This window comes from Thamnophis sirtalis, unplaced genomic scaffold (genome assembly GCF_051295495.1).
Source record: "Thamnophis sirtalis isolate CommonGarterSnake01/CBP01778 unplaced genomic scaffold, rThaSir2_p1.2 scaffold_1, whole genome shotgun sequence".
Classification (NCBI taxonomy): Eukaryota; Metazoa; Chordata; class Lepidosauria; order Squamata; family Natricidae; genus Thamnophis; species Thamnophis sirtalis.
The window spans coordinates 128,920,349-128,938,969 of NW_028261381.1; the positions used below are offsets into that span (position 1 = coordinate 128,920,349).

Consider the following 18,621-nt stretch of genomic DNA (forward strand, 5'->3'; position numbering starts at 1 on the left):
AGACTTCTTTTGTGCATTGATGAACATTCCTTAAACTTGTTTGTCAATCATCATTTTACTAATAAAAAGGCACTCTCCCAACAGCATGAAATAATGGGGAAGGGAAACACTTAGGTTTATTCTTTCTATTCAATGTATGTTAATTAGCTGTCAACAATCTCCTCAAAAACCTTAACTGATTCATTTGACCAATCATATATTTTGAGGAAGGTCAGACATTTGTAAAGAGAAAGTAAAAGAAATCCTGCAGTATTTACTAACACACCAACAAAGCCTTTATGGCAGAATGATGAATAATGCAGATGTGCCAAAGGGATCTTACTGTAACATAAATAAGAAGGCAGCATTTTAAAAATGCAGGGCAAGCACCCACCTATAGCTGGATCTTGAAGCAATGGGAATAAAATCCAGACTTGGTTTGGCATTTACCACACATAATTTAACAGCTCTTGTGGTCACTTCAGTTTGGTGAGTAAAAAGTCATTCTGTGTATGGCGAGCAGTCATTAAGTGTTGCATTCAAGAACCGTGGTCTTTGAGGCCTATAAAGTTCTAAGGAGCATACTCAATTCAAAGAAGACATCAAAAGAGTTCAGTCATCTGTCTCTTCATATGTTGTCTCATCAAAAGGTCGGTCAAGGAGAGGTACCACTCGATGACGAGAATATTTCAATTGCAAGAGGTCTCCAACTTCATCGATTTTCTTTAAAGTCTGGGGGGGAAAAACATATAAATTAAGATTACTGTTTGGAGTACAAAAATGCTACAGCTAGGATTTAAAAAGCTAGGTAGTGTTATGAAGTAGGACAAGTGTTTTGCTGTTTTAGTTCTTTCCAATGCTCTCTTTTGTTTCATTAAGAAAGGCAAATGCCCAGGAAAAAGTTTCTTATTTTGTAACATCAGATGCACAGCCAATGGAATTATAGCAACAGCATTTAGATTTACTGTATTTTTCGGACTATAAGACACACGTAGATTTTTGGCGGAAAACAAGAAAAGCCTCTGCCTTCCAGCAATTTGCCTTCTTGCATCAAACACATAGCCTGATTTAGGATGAGCAGCTGATTGGCGGTTGGATCTGCCTCCCGGAATACTGCCTATCAGCTGTTCCAGACTGCGGGGATTGCTACCAGTGCAGTCCATGGCCACCTCCACATCCCATATTTTCAGCCTCCGCATGTCCCATTTTCGGCCCATTCCAGGTGGCGAGGATCGGCGGTGGCAGCAACGATCCCCACCACCTGAAACGGGCCAAAAATGGGACATGCAAGGCCGAAAACAGGATGCATAGAGGCCGAAAGCGTGCGGAGGTGGCAATGATCCCTGCAGCCTGGAACAGCTGATAGATGGTATTCCGGGAGGCAGATCCAACAGTCAATCAGCTACTTGTGTTAAATCAGGCTGTGCTGAAGCTGATCAGGCTGTATGCTGCAAGAAGACCATCTGCTGGGAGTCAAAGGCTGAAGGTTGGGGGCTGACAGGTGGGCAGGGCTTCAGCAACATTCACTGTATAAGACCCACAGACATTTCCATCCACTTTTAGAGGGACATGCCATAGGTTCACCATCACAGGCATATACCATAGAACATTATTAGTCTTTTACATATGAAAGGGTACTTAAATACTGGGAGAAGTACATTTACTTAAAAAAAAAATTCCAAATAGTTTTTTAAATCAATATAAATATTTAGACTACAGATATACTATAGACATATTGCAGGAAAGACATAACATAGGCTAAAGAAATGCTTCACCAAATGAGTAAAGAGAGGAGGGAGATAAAATAAGGCAGGTTTACTTGCACCAAAATGTACTATTAATGTCTTAGGGATTTATCCAAATACAGGTAGTCCTCATGTTACGACCACAATTCAGCCCAAAATTTAAGTTGAAACATTTGTTACGTGAGTTTTGCCTCATTGTACAAATTTTAGCATAGTTGTTAAACAAATTATTGCATTTTTAAAGTTAGTAACATGGTTGTTAAGTGAATCTGGATTCCCCATTGACTATGCTTGTCAGAAAGATGCAAAAGCTGATTACATGATCCCAGGACATTGTAACTGTCATAAATATGAACCAGTTGCCAAGCATTTGAATTCTGATCATGTGCCCATGGGGATGTTGCAATCATCATATGTGTGAAAAACGGTCATAAGTCACTGAATAAATTATTGTAAGTCAAAGACTACCTGTATTAACATACTTAGCAATTTTCTAAGACTGGGCTGTTGCAAACCAATGTTGTAGTTAACAGAATAACTTGCTGAGAAAGATAATGTACCTTTTAGTCAATCTCTACAAATAGTAATTTCAAAATACTCTAATGGTATCAAAATGCTGTGACATTATCATTCGAAATGCGGATACTTCAAAGTACATTTGTTATGTTTATACATATTTTTTCTTATTCTGGAAACATACACACACTTGCACATATACAAATGCTCACCCTATTTTTTTCCAGACTGATTCTATTAACCAGCAAATGTATAGTATGACTTTTGCTTTTAAATATGATGCAATATATGTATGTGTGTGCTACTGACTATTTAGGTCAAAATGTTTTAAATAATTGGAGAGAAAACATTTGGCAGTGTTTTATTAACTATTACATTGAACTTAATTAATCTTTGCAAAAGGAAGTATTATAAAGACAATGCTGCAAAATGTTGTGTAGAATATCTTTATATGCCTATCTTTTTACCTTGCTATTTGATTACTATTAATGCAATAATAACTGACTCAATACAATAGCCCAAGTAATGAACATATCAAGTCTCTACCTCAGTAAGAGACCTCTCCACCTGGATTTACTGATGTGTCCTGGACTCATGTGATTCATTCCTGAACAAAATCTTTCTTTGCTGTCTAATTTCTATAGCTCGTTATATTTAAACAAAAAAGAACATACTGATTTTAGATAAGGACAAAACAGACATGAACATAGGTACTTACATTGTCTAGTATCTCTCTGCTATGAGATGCAGACAAACAAATTCGTGCTCTGGATTCAATGATTGGTGTAGCAGGAAAGCCCACTACAATGACACCTATGTTCCGTTTCAACATCTCTCGTCCAAATGCCCTGCAAAAGGACCAAGGCAGAACTAATGAAACCACAACACAAACAAGATTGGTGCTATTTAGCACAATGGGGGTGGTGAGGAATGCCTGAGAGGTTATTGTCAACTGCTTTGATTTAATATATGTACACAAAGAGACCTTTTGTTCAATCTTAAGGTGGCCTTCTTCAAAACAAAATCCATTATTAAGTTCTCAGAGTTGAAAGATTCTATGTGGCAGGGGCTGTCTTTCAGCAGGCTACTTGTAACTTAAACTTGAAAGTCTGTTATAACACAGCAAATTCAGCTTGAGTATTAATTTATTAAGAATTCTACTACATTCCTCTCTAGCTGATGACAGTATTATTCAGTACAAGCACCAATAGAGGAATTACTTAATACTCTGCAGTTCTACAGTGCAGCAAAAAAGAAATCTAAGTCTGTTGACCTTGAACACAGTCTATTAAAAATAAGATTTGTCTCTAACATTAGTAGTAGTTTTTAATCTGGTGCCACAACGTGTTCTCTTTAAAGATGACTACATTTCAGGATATATACTAGGAACTATTTCCAAATGTTACCCAATTTTTGCTGGCATATAGAGCATCAGAGGTACAATAGGAGAATCTTCATTTCCATATATTATAAATCCCATTTTCTGAAGTTGTCTTCGGAAGTATCTGGTGTTGTCTGCCAACTGTTGTATGCGCATCTTGCCTGAAAAAAATAATGAATCCAACTTTATCACATTTTTGCAAAACCATGCTATTATATTAATGTGAATTTGAGTAATTTAACAAAAATTCCTGCCTTCTTCTTCTGACTAAGAGAGGCTGACTAGTCCATGTTCTGGCTCATGCTGGCTCTGTACCTAAGGCAGGACTAGAACTAGGTTTCCTGGCTTATAGTCTAAGACCTTAACAATTACACAAAATTGGCTCTTATTTGCATCATGGTATGGTATCATTTAATTTCATTCTAAATGGAAAATCTCTGACTGCTCCATTAATTCCTTCACCAAAAATATCCTCCTTCCAAAAGGGAGGATTATAACTTCCCTTTTGGAAGGCATATATTTAAATACTAGCTTAGAATTCAAAGACTAGCTACTCTAAGATTCATATCGGCATAATACAAAAAGATAGAAGCAAAACCATTCAACATCAATATTATGAAGAATATATCCCACTTTCATTTATACTCAGAAATTCAAATTTGAACCTTTAGATGGAGAACGTATTTTAATGTTTAGAGACTTCTAACCATAAAATACAAAGAAATAATATAATCTTAATATATTATTAATTTTTCTACATATGTAAAAAGAAACTGCAAAACATTTTTTGTAATTATGGAACGCATAAAGAACAAATCAGTTTGATTTATGATTGCACTATTATGCCCACATTTACTGTATTCTACTGCAAGCAGATCATAAGTGCTATTTGGATAAACCCATCACTCGTTGTCTGTGAGATTTATCTTGTATCTATTTATCCAAATTTCTTGAATTACTGAATAACGCATATGTAGATTATATAGGGAAATTTTCTCAGATGTGTAATTGTACTCTGAGCAACAGAAAGCAATACTCAGAGCTGATTCCCCAACAGATTTACCAAGTCAGATCTTTTTAGTTCCTGCTGAAAGTCTTCTCATTAATAGCTGCCAAGTTTACATCAGCAGGGAGAACTCTCAATGTAAGTTTATTTTACTGTTGCTTATATAACACTGGTCCAATTCAGTGAGACCTGGGGAGATTTCTTTCTCTCCCCAATATCCAATAACAAAGAAAAAGAATATCCTGTGTCTACTTATGAACTTTTTATAGCTTTTATATGTAACATTAAAAAACAGTCCACAAATAAATGAATGCTACAACAGAATAATAGGAACTTTTAAGAAACACTAAAAAATCATGTTCTAAAGGCAGAGTACATTTCTTCTATTGCTTTCTTCCAGGATCCTTCCTTTTCTCTGGCCCATCTGAATCTAGTCTGTTTCTCCTCTTAGCTCACCCACCAACTAATCACCTCCCAACTGAAGCATCGACTGAATAGAGGACAGTTCAGGCTCCTCTGCTCTATGTTAGGGAGAAGTGTCAGCTGATGTTCCTAGATTCTCTATGCCAAGCTTCACATCTTTTTTCCAGCTTTTGCTTGCAATTAGTCCTTCTGCCAATAAAAAAAAGGGGGGGGGGGACGGAGTTTCCAAGGTTTCTTTTATTCCTTTTTTCTCTGTTTTGCCAGAGCTTGTTTTTCAGCTAGCTCCCTCCCTCCCTCCTCTCCCAAACTGATTTTTTTCTTCCATACCTGATTTTCAGAAGTTGGGACTCCATAATCCTGGAGCCAGTAGGTCTACCAACTTATCTGTCTCTTTTCAAAACCTGATCTTCTATTTACCCACTGTCTCCACCAATGCTGTTATGTGCATCCCACAACCATTTTACCTAATAGTTTTTCATTTTTCTTGCCTTGCATCAGTTTCTCAGTAAACCACTGGTTGCAGAGATTGTCATTCAAGCTTGTTGAATTGATGTGAGCTTCTGCAATAGGTCTTTCAGCTGTTTAGTTTTTGTGTTATATTTCCCCACTCAAAAACAGGGGTAAATGGTGGAGAATTGTTAAAATATATATTTTGCTTATGGAGTGCCTATGCAACTTATTCATCATGTGTGTAAATGCTAAGGGTTGCCTGACAATTATATAGGAGATTAATTAAGATTACATTCAAAGGAAAAGAAAACAAACACAAGAAATATTAGAATACTACAGTATTGATATAAGGTAAAATAACAGAATCTAAAATAGTCACATGGTCAGGATTTCTGACATTCCTTGCCTGCTTATTACAAGCAAAGTAAATGAGGAAACCACCAGAAAGTCAAAAGTCACAGTCAGGTGAGGTCCCTATTTACTAATATATGTGGTCTTCACTTAACAACAGTAACTAGAGGATTGTTGTTGTGTTTTATGACCATGTGGCTTAGTGACAGCAATTTTGATCCCAACTGCCATTGTAAGTCAAGAACTATCTATATGTCCAATATATTTAGAAAACTTTGGAGCAGATTCAACTTAGGAGAACGATCAGAATACTAGAAACTAAGCAGTAAGAAGAATTTGGAGCAGCTCTGATAAAAAATGAATAAAAGGAGACAGATGACAATCTTGAAAGGTCAAACCTGATGATCTTTAGTATAGAATCAGTGGTGGGTTTCAATTTTTTTTAGAACCTCTTCTGTAGGTGTGGCCTACTTTGTAGGAGTGGCTTGCCAGCCTTGTGACCAGGTGGGCGTGGCTTGTCAGCCATGTGAATGAGTGGGAGTGGCTTGGCAATCACGTGACTGGGTGGGCATGGCCTACTTGTAAAATGTGGTGAAACTCACTTAACAACGCTCTTGCTTAGCAACCAAAATGTTGGTTCAGAAACTCTGGCATTTGAAGCACGCAAGTCTTAAAGCTGTCAAGTTACAAGCCTAACCCTTTAGAAAAAAAACACCAGGGGTGTTCAAACCTGACAGCTTTAAGACTTGTGGACTTCAACTACCAGAATTCCTCCTCCAGTCATGTTGGCTCAGAAACTCTGGCATTTGAAGCACGCAAGTCTTAAAGCTGTCAAGTTACAAGACTCTTGCACCCTAACCCTTTAGAAAAAACCCCCAAGGGGTGTTCAAACTTGACAACTTTAAGACTTTAAGGTTTAGATAGGACTCTTAGAGGCGGGCGGGGCGATTGGTGAGCCAGCCAATCAGTGTGGTGTGGACAGGCGGGGGCAGGGAGCTGGAACCGATTGTAAATGGCACGGTAGATTTGTGGAACCTTTTCTATAGAAGAGGTTAGAACTAGCAGGAACCTAGTAGGAAACTAGCAGGAAACTAGCAGGAACCCACCCCTGTATAGAATGCAGGACATTTCTGAATGGATTTCAATTACAATGTCAAATTATTATGGGCTGAAAGCTGACAATTAGGTCTAAATACTGGGAAAATGCATTTAGAGAACCTCAGATTATAGTACAGCTATTTTTCAAGATTAACACCTTCAAAGTATAATGTAAACACCAAACAATAGTGTAACTGAAGTCTGAATTAGATGACTATGGGAATGTAGTGATTCACAGGAATGTAGAAAATGAGTGAGTGACATGTGACCTGAAAGCCATGAGTTTGTGATTCCTGACTTAATCCCCCCCCCTTTTTCAAAAGAACAAAATAAAAAATAAGCAAAAATATTCTCTCCTCTCTCCCTTTCAGCCTGCTATGATATTACACAGAAAGTTTCTATGCTGTATATACATAGACTGAAAGGGTAATAAGGAGATATTAGGAGCCATTTCTATGAACATGTATAATATATGTGTCAGCTCTATACTATAGATCAGTAAAAAAAAATAAGAAATCAGTTTCTTGGAATTATCCTAAACCACATTTGTATAATTGTAGTCTTGGTAATGGGCTTTCCCATTGTCCTCCAATGCCATTCCCTGTACTCTACAATTTTTGTGCTTCTTACTAACATTTTCCCCAAATTGTAGGGTTATTTATTTTTTTAAAATGTTCAAGCTAGAAATTGCAATCCAAGAAATATGGAAGCATAATAGCAACAGCAGGCCTCTCTTCATTATATTCTTAGATAAAAACCAAACAGACAGAACGAAGAAATGAAGGTATATGTCCAAGTCTGTCAGGAAGAGTTATTGCAGAATCTATTCACCAAAGAATGTTTCCAGATCCCTAGATGAAGAGTAGCTGTCATAAACCTTGTGGGAATCAATGATACAACCATACACAGCCCTGAAGACATTTATAGGCATTACCGTATATAATGCTTGGCAGAAGGAACTGGGGGCACATATAAAATTTTCCTCATTTCTTTTTACAAAATAATGAGGCCTTGGAAAAAGTCAAGAATACAAGAAGTGAAAGTCTGGCTAGGATAATGGTACCAATGGAAATCATTTGCATTCTTTGATAATGGAATGTATTCCCAAGATGAAATAAGGGATTGGTTAGTAACCTACAATTTAATAATGTTGTGATAGACATATATTACTCTTGTATTCAAGTTTCTTGAACTAAGTGGTAAGCTTTAAAAAATTAAACTCTTTCTCTGCAATGTCATTTTCTTTACTCAGCACAATGATTTTGTACACAGTCCCACATTACACTTGCATTTTATTAACACAGCTTTAGCCACTCAAATTAGAATATTATACAAACATAATGTTTTCAATATTTTAACATTTTCAGATAGTTTCAGTACTACCAATACATTTGAAACCCTGCTAAATATTGAAATGACAAGTCCTATAAGCTCAGCATCTCTGAACATTCCTCTGTAAGGACTAAAACATTTCACCTGGACCAAATAAAGAGAACTTTCCAAAAGCCACTTTTATGTCTCAAGGAACTGCAAGGGAAGGAGCAGTCTGTTAGATTTAAAAGACCCCCTGCCAGAACCACATCCCCATTAAGTGATATTTTAAAGTTGTCAGTCCCCTGAGGAGAAGCCGGAAACTCTTTATGACCTACAAAGTATTTGTTTTCCCAACAGCTCTTTGGCACAGCTTGGGATTCTTGAGGTCAGCAACAACAACAACAAAAGTTTGCTCTGTTCAAATTAGTTTTGACTGGTCTGTGGGTTCCCAAGGTGATAATTCAACACTATATTAACAATTGTGTTATTGGAGGAAATTCAAAAGAGAAATACCTATGGTACAACCAAACATTATTAGCTTTTAAAAAATAATTTATAAATAATGAAGAGGAAAAATAACCTAATTTCCATATGAGGAACAAATTATATTAAATTGTATACACAATTTTGCTTCATCAGCTAAACAACCTTTTGGATTCATTATTCCAGAAGAATCCACATATTTTATAACTTAGCAAGTTTCTAGACTTTTGATTGAAAAGTTATTGAATTTAACCTTAGCATTTTTGTAGCATTTTAATTGGATCCAATCTATTCAAGAGAGAAACTATACCATGAAATAATTCAGAAGACTTCACACTGAGGACTAATCATCCAATTTGAGTCTTGACAGCATTGTCCATATTCTTACAAAACAGTCTGGGGTGAGGGGGTCTCCTCTTAAAATGGGCATGGTAAATCGTGAAACATCCACCCATTGGGCATAAGAACATTGCTCATAATTTTGCCTATCTCCAGCTTATGTTTGTCCTTCTTTTGAGCAAATGGACACAATTTAAAACACTGAATGCCTACCTATAGCAATTTTATTTGCTTCAGATACTGAAGGACCAATGTTGGGCCCATATACTTTTTTCAAATAAAACTGATGTTGAAGACTCTCCTTTTAATTTGCTGTAGAGTTCTCCTGCCATTAATTAAAAGTGCATCTAAAAAGTGAACTAGAGCAGGAGGACTAGATCAACAATATAGAAATATTTGGGAGTAACTTTACTGGGCAAGGCAAATGAGAAGCCATCAATTCTTCCATTGCTATGCAGTCCCTGTCACCCACCACCATGATTTAAATGGTGTAATAGATCAATTTGCTTATGATGAACTATGGATTAGGTTGGGAAAAGAAAGCAAGGGAGGGCTGTGATTCAGAAGTAGAAAACATGATTCATAAACAAGTGATATGTTTACTGAATCTTCACTCAAAACTGGATCATGGACACAGTTTCATCACAAAAGACTGCCACCTATCTATTAATTGCCACCAGTCAATGGAAAGCACTAGAAATCTAAATAGATCAACTGGCTGACTCAAAATGAAGCAGATTTATAATTCATGCTCACATCTGAGCCAAGGTGGCGCAGTGGTTAAATGCAGCACTGCAGGCTACTGCTAGATCAGCAGTTCAGCGGTTCAAATCCCACCGGCTCAGGGTTGACTCAGCCTTCCATCCTTCCGAGGTGGGTAAAATGAGGACCCAGATTGTTGGGGACAATATGCTGACTCTCTGTAAACCACTTAGAGAGGGCTGAAAGCCCTATGAAGCGGTATATAAGTCTACTGCTATCTGCTTCTTAGAAATTTACTACTAATCTCCTCTTGGGAGTTTACAAATTCCTACTATACATATGAGAATTTACATCATGAACTATTCTGTCCTTTTGTATTTCCAAAAGAGGAAAGAAATGGAATGCCCGACTCTTTCAAGTTCTTTGAGTGATGTTGGCTAGGATAACACAATGTACAAAGCTAAAATATTTAGCTTTGTACAGTGTGAATCAACCATTGTGGTTGATAAGCAATGATTCATAGCTTAGGTGATAGATGAACCTAACAAATCCAACATTCATTTTACAACCTATGGTTAGCAAGCCATAGCCATGAATCTGGTCTATAAATTTATATAATAAAAGATCATTCCTTCAAGCAGATTAATGCGCAGCAATGACCACACATCATATTTAAATTCTTTCAGATTACTTGTTAGTTTAATCAATTAGATAGGCATACCTAGCTGAACTATGGACTGCTTTTTGCCATTCTTTAATTTTTGCAAATATTAAATGCCATTTAAATTCATTTTGTAATTATTCAGTCCATGAATTGGGCAAAAGAAAATAAATCCAGTGATTTTTTAAAAATTTACAGAATACCTTTGGGCCAATATTTTTTTTCCTTTTTCAGATCCCTATCAGAAGTTATGCACAAAATGTGTCCCATACTTTTTTCTCTAAATTCTCTTCCACCTTTATAAACATGATTAATCTCCTGCAGCACTCAAGGTTTTAATTAATCTCTCTTCTCTAAAGAAATCATATTTTCTCCATATTTCAGTTCTTTTTGATTTATTTGAACATTCATATAATTTATTTGTCTTAAAAGAGCCTTACTATGGTGGTCTAAATATGTGTATTTTAGTTTAAGTTAAATGTTAGAAAACACAGGTTGGGTGGGGGTTGTTTGCATTTATGAATTCTGAAAATAGGGACATACAAGTTATAATATGTAATATGCTAATTTAAAAAAAATGTGGAAACAGATTTTAAGAGCATAGCACCTGTATATAAATCAATTCATGTTCAGTTGTGAAATTAAGATACAAAACTGTCAGAAATTGTATTCTTAAATTACATAAATTATTTGAGACAAATCCCTGGGGATTATCATGAGTGCTAGACAGAAACACTAATGGGAATTGAAAGATTTCTTGAAACAAACAATAAGAAATAAAGAAAGGAAGCCACTGTCCCCTTTCCAAATTGCATGTGCTGTCACCTAATTACAACTATTCACTCTTCATTAGCCTCTTGTCCTATGCTGGAAATGCCATTTTCTGAAGCATGTGTGTTCTCTCCATATGTCTTCCATTAACAAAATCCTGTTTGGCCAAGGATCTTTTTTGGAATAATTACAAATATTTAGCAATATGCTACAGGCATTGAAAATAACTGATGGATATCAAGATTAAAAAGCTACCAACTTGCTCATTTAGCTTGTGAAGAAAATGGTCAAGAAGCCTACCCACAATCTCTCCTCATGAAGAATGTAAAAATTCTATCAGACAGATCTGATCAAAACTCTGATCAGACAAACCGATTATCTATTCCCATAATAGGAAGCCTCCCTAACCTACTTAATCATACTGTATATGGAGATTCACTGTGTGAAAAAGGTTACAAAACCAACGTGTAGCAGGATGCAATTTGAAAGTCCAATTTGAAAATAGTGTAATCAACTTTATACAACATCTCAATACACACATTCAAACATATTTTATATCTCATCCTGCTTGATACATACTATAAGTGCTACAAAATCTCAGCAATTCGATTATTCTGAGATGACTCTGTACAGCATACAGATAGTCCTCAACTTACAGCCATTCCTTTAGGAACTGTTGAAAGGTACAGTGGCACTGAAAAAAAGTGACTTACAACTGGTCCTTGCAGTTACACTTAACAATTGTTGCATTATCTCCAGAATCATGTAATCAATATTTTGGTGCTTGGCAACCAGCATGCATTTTACAATAGTTGCAGCATCCCAGGCTCATGTGATCACCATTTGCAACCTTTTCAGCCAGTTTCCGACAATCAAAGCCAATGGAGGAAGATGGATTTATTTAACAACTATTTCTTTGGGTAATACCTGTAGCCACTGAGCATACCCACCCAGCTGGCTTTTTCAAAATTCTTTGAAGACCTGGTTCTGTATCTGAACCTTGGAACACAGGTATGGGACAGAGCCCATTTTGCTTATGTTGGAGGTTTATTATATATATATATCTATATATCTATATCTATATCTATATATATATCTATATTTCATTTTTTAACTTCATGAGCTATCCAGTCATGTACTTGATATGGGCAGCTTTATTTGATAAAATGCCACAACTACTATTTTAAAAACCATCTGGAGCAAACTACCTCATCAAATGTATCAGCTTTATCCTCAAAGCCACCAGAAGCAAACTACCTCACCACATTTTTGGGGCTGCAGTTCTAAAGGTTCTGGTAAGATATCAATGGCAACCTTCCAGATACATTTTAGAGGCAATCTGAAAAACTCAAATTGAATTTTCTTATATACAAACATATAAGCACACCACTATAGTGTCAATGAAGACAGTCTATTTCTTCCATTTAGTTTATTGACAAATCATCACAAGCTCATAGTGCATATTTTTCCTGTAAATTTGAGCACGGCTATTCAATCATGAACATTTACAGAGTGACAGAAATATTTAACAAGATACTTATATGCCACTTAAACCAATTTATCTTATTTCAAGTTTTATCAAATTTTCCTCTTGATAAAAAAAGAAATACCATGTCTTCACCTGGCAATGATGTCAAATTATATCTATATGAAATAAAAAGGATAAATTTATCTTTTCCCCAAACACTCGTCTATAAAAGATTAAGACAGTTTTAACAATTTCCATAAATAGTGCCATCTAGTGGCCAATAGAAAACTTTGGATAGCTTTAATTAAATTGTGAGTTTAGAGGCCTCTTGTGTTAAGTCCAATGCTTTACACATCATCCCATATAATCCTATTAATATGAATCAAGTATTTTTAACATCCTGAATATAGCTGGGTAGGAAGAACTACTCAAATCATGTGAAAGCTGGCAAAGGTACTTCAGTTTCTATTAGCAATTTTTCAATAAAAAGTGCATTAGTTTACTTAAATGCATCTCTAATCTCAGCACAGAATCCATTTTAAAAAGACTTGAATGTTCAATATCACATTACATTAATACCCAAGGCAATCAAACTGATTACTAAGGTTGTGCAACATCTTTGCAAATAGAGCTTTGAAATTCATAATGGTGTATATTAAATGCCTCTTTTTTATTGTTAAAGCAGCTATGTCTTTTTCATACATGGTGGATTCAGAAACTGTCTCTAATTGTGTTTTCACACATGTTTATCCTGTTCACAAAGTATGTGGAGACAATTGGGATTAGCTTTTGATACTGGTATATAAGCCTTAAAAATGATATGGTTGCCATAACAATTTCAAAAGATATTTTTGTGTATGTTCCAAAAGATCTACATAGTCTATCGATTTCTATAGTACAATTGTTAGAAGGTGGATTCATTATGTTTAATGAATTATTTCTAGGGCTTAGCAAAGCATTGGAAAGGTGCTTTTGCTAAACGTATTAGTGCAAATGAAGCACCACTCTTAGAAGCATTAAAATAGCTGCTTCCTTTGCAAGACTCATAAGACTGCTTTGCAAGTTGCATCTTAGCTGCTCACAGGATAATATTACTGCTGAATAGCCAGGAAAATGAAGTTGCTGTGCACAGAGATAGATGCAAAAGCAACAGGGAACAGCCTCCTGAGCAGTTTATGTTATTATTCTTTGTCAAGTGCCTCTTTCAAATGCTTTATATAGACCAATTCCTTTTTTTACGCTCCTGGAAAAAGTTGTTCTCTTATTCTAGCCAAAGCTAGAAAATATATTTCCTTATGTACAGATACAAAAAAAAACACCCAACAACCCAAAACACACACACACAAAACTACTGCAATGACCGACTCTCACCAAGTGTTGTGCCATCTTCGCCCATAATACACTTCATTGATGCAATTATTTGTTGAAGAACTGGAGGGGAAAATGATGTGGCATACACTGTACTGTGTGAGTAGACACGAAGGTAATCAATCAGCTCCTGATAAAGCAAATATAGAAAACTATTAGTAGATATATTCTCCATAATAGGTAAATTAGAACTGGTTTATTGAAATAGTATCTCAGAACTGAAAAGAAGTAGGGTGTGAAAAGAGAATTCACTTAGTTAATGGTATTAAGATTCTGAAAATACACCCATCATTGCAGTTAGCCAAATGGTTGTAGAAATAAATTCTATGTAAGAATTGGATTAATACTTTGAAAATTACAAGATACTATTAATTTTTAACTCTAGCAAAATAGATTGTTATATATTTGATTTATAGCATTTTTACATATGCAGTATTCATTATTTTAAAACTTTATGCTAAAAGAAGGTGAGGGATAATTCAAAATTAATTTCTTCCTTGTGACTACCCTAGTACAAAGTTATCTCAACAATTTTTAAGATATATTCAAAAGGAAGAAAAACACAAAGAATATTTCCAAGATTTTTGAATTTGAGTTCTTAGTATATAGATCAATTTCTGCATTTCCAATGTTAAGCATGACAGGTCTCCATCCAAAGTATGCCATCATCAAGAACTTTGCTGAATTCTATTATAGTTTCTACTACCTTATATTGCATTAGTATAAATTAAGCATATTGAAATATCTTAAATTTGTTACATAGTGCTTTCAACAAGATTTTGTTCAAAGCAAATTTAGCTGAATATAATTTCTAAAAATTTCATACAATTCTGTTGAAAACAGACTATACTGTAACAATTGAAGATTTTTTAAATATTAAAAATATAAAAGAATAGGTATGAAGGGGCTGCTGAGCTGACTTACCATGGTCTTTGGTTAACCATAAAAAAGGTCAACCAAAGCACTTAAAATTGAAAATATGACAAGCCAATTATGAAACGAGAACAGGAGAAACACAAAGTTTACAGAACTAGTTTAAATATTTAAATATTAAATGTTGTTTTCATTGAAATGTGAAAATTGTACTAGGGCTTTATTTCATTATACTGTATTACGATATATAGTATTAAAAGTGAGTAGGTAATACTACTATCATGATAGATATAACAGGAGACACTTATAAAGCAAAAAAAAATAATCAAATAAGTTTTAAACAGCTATATTTTGCTATATTTCATTTTTGGAACCAGATACCTAGCACCTAGAACAGAGTACCTTCACTAATCTTGTAGCTTTAAAATTTTTAAATGTTGGCATTAAATAAATACTTGTTGGGCTATGCATTTTTCATGGGAATACTCTGTGAAAAGAGTTCAAAGAAAAAAAGCACAGTACAAAATACACTTATCTGGTTCTTTCTTGTGACTTTCAAAAAACTTGCACACAGCTTTTAAAAAACAAGTCTTTTTACCTGAAATTCTAATGGCTAGCTTCGACATTCTGAAATCAGTAAATTGCAAATATTTCAGAAGTCTGCCCTTTTACAATTATCCAAATTCTCAATAACTATTTTTTACCTTCTTGCCTCCAACGTATCCTCCAGCAGCTCCAAAGCTCTTAGAGAATGTCCCCATCATAATATCCACATCCTCAGGGTTAAGTCCAAAATATTCAACTACACCCCGGCCATTGGGACCCAGTGCTCCTATACTATGAGCTTCATCCATGTAGAGGTAAGATTTGTATTTTTTCTTAAGCGCAATTACTTCAGGCAGTCGGACTATTGATCCCTCCATGCTGTTAGAAAAAGCACAAATTAAACTGAAAATCTCCTAATAAATAATCATTGCAGTAGACACACTTATATATAATAGACCTTTCTATTTCTGTATGAAAAAATGGCAGAAGGTCTTACAGGTAGCAATCGGGCATGGAGTCATAGGCCTCAACTGGGAAAGGCAGTGACCATAATTCAGGGATCAAATTTTGAGTAGGGTTCCCTATTTCCAAAAGTTGGGAGGCTGTTTTGCAACCATATACATTAGGTGTATAGGTAGATAGGGAACTTAGTAACCCCTTTCATGTAACATATATTTAAGAATCAGAATGCCAGCTGCTTTACAAATTGTGACAAGAGCTTGTGATCGTGACATACCGTCATTTTATAAATAGTTACTTAACATTTTAAATCCAAAAAAACCAGCGTATTTTTGAGTTTGTGGAAAATATGTGATTAGATTTGTAGTAAAGCTTTAGAACCAGCTTCTGTTGAAAATACTGAAGCACTCATTCATTTCACCAGGACTCCCCAAAATGCCCATGTGTCTGCACATAAAACACAGTCTATTGCTGCAGAGCTTAAAAGTAAAAGTAGATTTACTGGCATTAGTACTACTTGGGGCATGCACACTTATTACTGCTACATTAAAGAGAACTACCAACATCAAGTAGTGAAAATGCTGTATTTTGTCTTTGGTTACATTTTGACTTAAAAAAGTGAATATGGTGAACATCAATGAAATGGTGTTGTAGACTACCTGTAGATGCCTTCAACAATGATGAGAATTTTTTTCCATGGCCTGTGTGTGCGAGGTTGCCCATATACAATGGCATCTTTCAGTACCTTCTCCAGGCTTTGCATATCTATACACAAAGAGCACAGTTACAAATCTATTTCAGAAAAGGACTAAAAGCAGAAGCAGACATAAAAAGCACAATTGCAGTATGTATAGATCAGAGATCCCCAACACCCAGGCAGGCTATGGCCCACCACTGAGCCACAGCCTGTTTAGAACCGGGCTGCACAAGAGATGCGCAGTTCAACTTGTTTGAGTAGCGGGTTGGTACATTCGACCAGCTTGACATGTGCAAGAGCAGGCTGGCAAGCATACACACATCTCAACTTGCACAAGTGGAGTTTCAGTGCACACATGTGCAACTCAACTTGCACAAGTTGCAATTCAGCACGTGTGTGCGCAACTTGACTTCCGTGAGCAGCAGGCCAGCAGAGACATGCACGTGTGGTGGCCCACCGCTTGCACGGGACAGTTCCTCTTTCTCCCCGCACTGCCAAACCATAAAAGTTGGGAACTGCTGGTTTAGATCAACTGATAACTCAGAAAACCGTATTCTCTTATATGGATTAAAGGAACGATGACAGGTAAAAATAAAATAATATCTATATTTATGATATTTATATATATCCAAATGAAATTAAACATTTCACCATTTTGTGTTATAAAGAAACTGAATCAGATATGTTGACAGCAGAGCAATGTCTAAACTGATGCAAGAGAGAAAAACATTAAAAACAACTAATGTGAGGTGAATTCATGAATGCACTGAAAAAGCTAAATATATTTCTGATTAGCCAAAAATGGGATTAGGCAGAAGAATTGTATAATGATACCATGACTTCTTGAATTACTTTATAAATTAACTAGAATTAAAGGTAAACAATGAGATCTCTATGTCAGCATTAAGTATTCAGATGGTAATAATGAAATGTACTGTGAAAAGTTCAAAAAGTATCTGTACAAGGTGAGTCATAGTAACATGGGAAATGAAACTCAGCATAAACATAGAGATGATAGATAGTGTCATAATATCTCAGTGTTGATTTACTGTGCACAGCAATACTGATTGTCCAGGCAAGAGACCAGGAAAGCTACTGAACAGCTGTATGACTGTTAGATATGACTTTAGAATTGTAAAGTAGAAAGTAATGGAAGAAATCAAGTTAGGTAAAATTCAAGGGCAGTTACGACAGGTTGAATTTATGTTTTAGACAACATGGATGGATTGCCAAAGGGGAAGTAAAAGGTGGCACATAACTTCAAAATGTGACTTACTAAAGTTTGAGAATGGTTCAAATGGCTATATTTCTAGTGTGAAGATTGATTATTTATGAGTCCCCTTCGGGGAAAAGGGTGGCATATAAATGTAATAAATCCAATCCAATCCAATCCAATTATTGGTTTGTAATGTATTTATAGCTAATCTTTGAAGAATGCTTTGGAAACATCAAGAACTATTGACTGTGGTTGTAAACATACTGCCTTTGGATGATACCCAGTAGTTATTGACCCTCTTAGGTTAAGACCTATTTTGAAATTACTGCATCAGTTACCAATACATTTCTTGGCCCAATAGTTATGATGCTAGTTATTCCCATAAAGAGTATTATGATATAATGTTGCAATATATCAAATTATGGTGATTATGGTGTCTGGTCTGGACATCCAAGAGGCTTGCTGCAGACCTCCAACAGCAGAGGTAGCAAGCTTTCTCAGTAGCATTTTATGGTGTATCCACCATAAAAACTAAGATGGCACTGTGTCCACTAGCATTTTGTAAAGAAGCCAAGGAAGTTCTTTTTCAGTATGCAATCCATCCGCAAAATTAAAATGAAATGAAATCAAATTATTTTAGTTTTATGGATAGCTAAGATGTATAGGTTTTTGTTATTCTTATTTTAATTATTTACATTGTTTTAATTGCAAGTTTTCATTTTGCAATACACAGTTCAGATTCTATTAGGATTGGAGAAGTTATAAATACTGTAAA

The 18,621-nt window shown here is 35.4% G+C and overlaps 1 protein-coding gene across 1 annotated transcript in view; it reads right to left on the reverse strand.

The window, feature by feature from the left end:
* Positions 1–312: 312 nt before the first annotated feature.
* Positions 313–18,621, reverse strand: part of SPTLC2 (serine palmitoyltransferase long chain base subunit 2) — a 50,243-nt gene continuing 31,934 nt past the window's right edge. Inside the window, exons 7-12 of the mRNA XM_014068096.2 lie at positions 16,593–16,698; positions 15,633–15,852; positions 14,059–14,185; positions 3,647–3,782; positions 2,959–3,088; positions 313–711 (exon numbers count right to left, since the gene is read on the reverse strand). Of these exons, the coding sequence (XP_013923571.2) occupies positions 592–711; positions 2,959–3,088; positions 3,647–3,782; positions 14,059–14,185; positions 15,633–15,852; positions 16,593–16,698 (839 nt within the window). The 3' untranslated portion in view covers positions 313–591. The remainder of the gene's footprint in view (positions 712–2,958; positions 3,089–3,646; positions 3,783–14,058; positions 14,186–15,632; positions 15,853–16,592; positions 16,699–18,621) is intronic.